The sequence below is a fragment of the Penaeus monodon genome, chromosome 27 (assembly GCF_015228065.2).
Source record: "Penaeus monodon isolate SGIC_2016 chromosome 27, NSTDA_Pmon_1, whole genome shotgun sequence".
In the NCBI taxonomy this organism is placed as follows: domain Eukaryota; kingdom Metazoa; phylum Arthropoda; class Malacostraca; order Decapoda; family Penaeidae; genus Penaeus; species Penaeus monodon.
In genome coordinates, this window is record NC_051412.1 from 23368326 (window position 1) to 23369732 (window position 1407).

At 41.2% G+C, this 1407-nt stretch overlaps 1 protein-coding gene across 1 annotated transcript; it reads left to right on the top strand.

Moving 5' to 3' along the window:
* Nucleotides 1-1064: 1064 nt before the first annotated feature.
* LOC119590370 (nuclear transcription factor Y subunit gamma-like) lies at nt 1065-1319 on the top strand (the record flags this gene model as incomplete). Its single annotated transcript, XM_037939040.1, is given in 1 exon segment — nt 1065-1319. A coding segment is annotated over 1 exon segment (91 nt), but the record flags the coding sequence as incomplete, so codon positions are not given.
* Between the last annotated feature and the right edge of the window lie 88 nt (nt 1320-1407).

Below are 1407 nucleotides of genomic sequence, written 5' to 3' on the forward strand. Positions count from 1 at the left end.
CCAGGGTTGCTACAGCCAACTGCGGTCACCATGTCAAGGATTTGCGGTAAACTCTACGGGTTTTTATCGCCACCTTTCGAGCAGTGTTTACCAGCCTATTTTGTTTATTTGCCTGTTTCGAGGGGTTTGTTATGAAGTTACGCAATGTACTTCTCCGGCGTTATTTTCAAAAATATATTCCACAATTATGGGATACTGTTTTGCTGGTTTATTCTCGAATGTAGGTCAGTCACGATCTGGAGCACCAACATTAAATTGCGTAATACAACGCTCTTGCATCGACCTGTTTCTAGAAGTTATATATAAACTAGATATATTCATGATGCCCAAATAATCAAAGTGATTTCCCGACATCTTATTTCCATAAAGCAACCTACTCTAAGAGTCATTGTTTACAAACAAAAATATCTTGTGAGTCAGTATCTCAACTTCCGATTTCACAATGCCAGTAACGAAAATATTGATTTCTTAGTAACACAAGAAACGCAGCAACATCTATCTCGAGCAGTAGGCAGTCCCAGTTGCACCACCTGACTGAAATACCAGTCGGATCTTGTGATGTGAATGCCACCTGACTGTCATCTCTTCAATGCAAACCGCGGCCGTTAACTTATCACAGACGACTAGTTTGTCACGTTTCTTGTTCGTCAGTAACACAATGAACAAAGCAAAGAACAGTCATATGAACACATAACTGACGCATTTGCACCAAGGGAGCCGAGATGCCAATCAGGTGGCACTCGCATCACAGGACCTTCCCTCACCACGCGTTCCAAAGTGATGACGTCATAGAGCCGCAGAACCGCTTATCGAGGGACGTAAACATTACGCCCACGTGATAAAGTAGTGCGTACATTCTCCCGTCTGGTTACCTAAATCGGCTTCCTTTCTTTCCTCTTTTGAATTTTGGAGTATAAATACCTTTCAACAATATATCTGCTAACTTTTTGTCTCGAAAGATAGCTTCGATTTATTAAAAAACCGTTGTTCTCATTTACACGGCGCAGCGATACAGTGAAAGGTTGTAACTCGACTCAAAACATTCAGTAGTAAGCTAGACTCGGTGTAGTGCTGACGTTACGCCGCATTTTCCCAACGCACCATCAGTGTAAACGTACCGTATGGAGTATATATTTCCAATCTCTTTTACCAGGAAGGTTGGCATAATCTTACTGAATACCTCGAGTGTCTAAAAGGAGTGACTGAGCAACATTCTTCATCATCAAAAATGTTCATGCAGAGAGTGTTCAATGTTCTCTCTCAAAATTCGAACATCCCGATCGCAGTTGACAGATCAAAGCCCAAAACTCTGTCTAATGGTAGGTCTTTAATGTGTATATATATATTTTTTAACGTTGAATTAAGTTGAAGACTGCATGCCAATTTCGGTTACAGGATGTGAGCGAG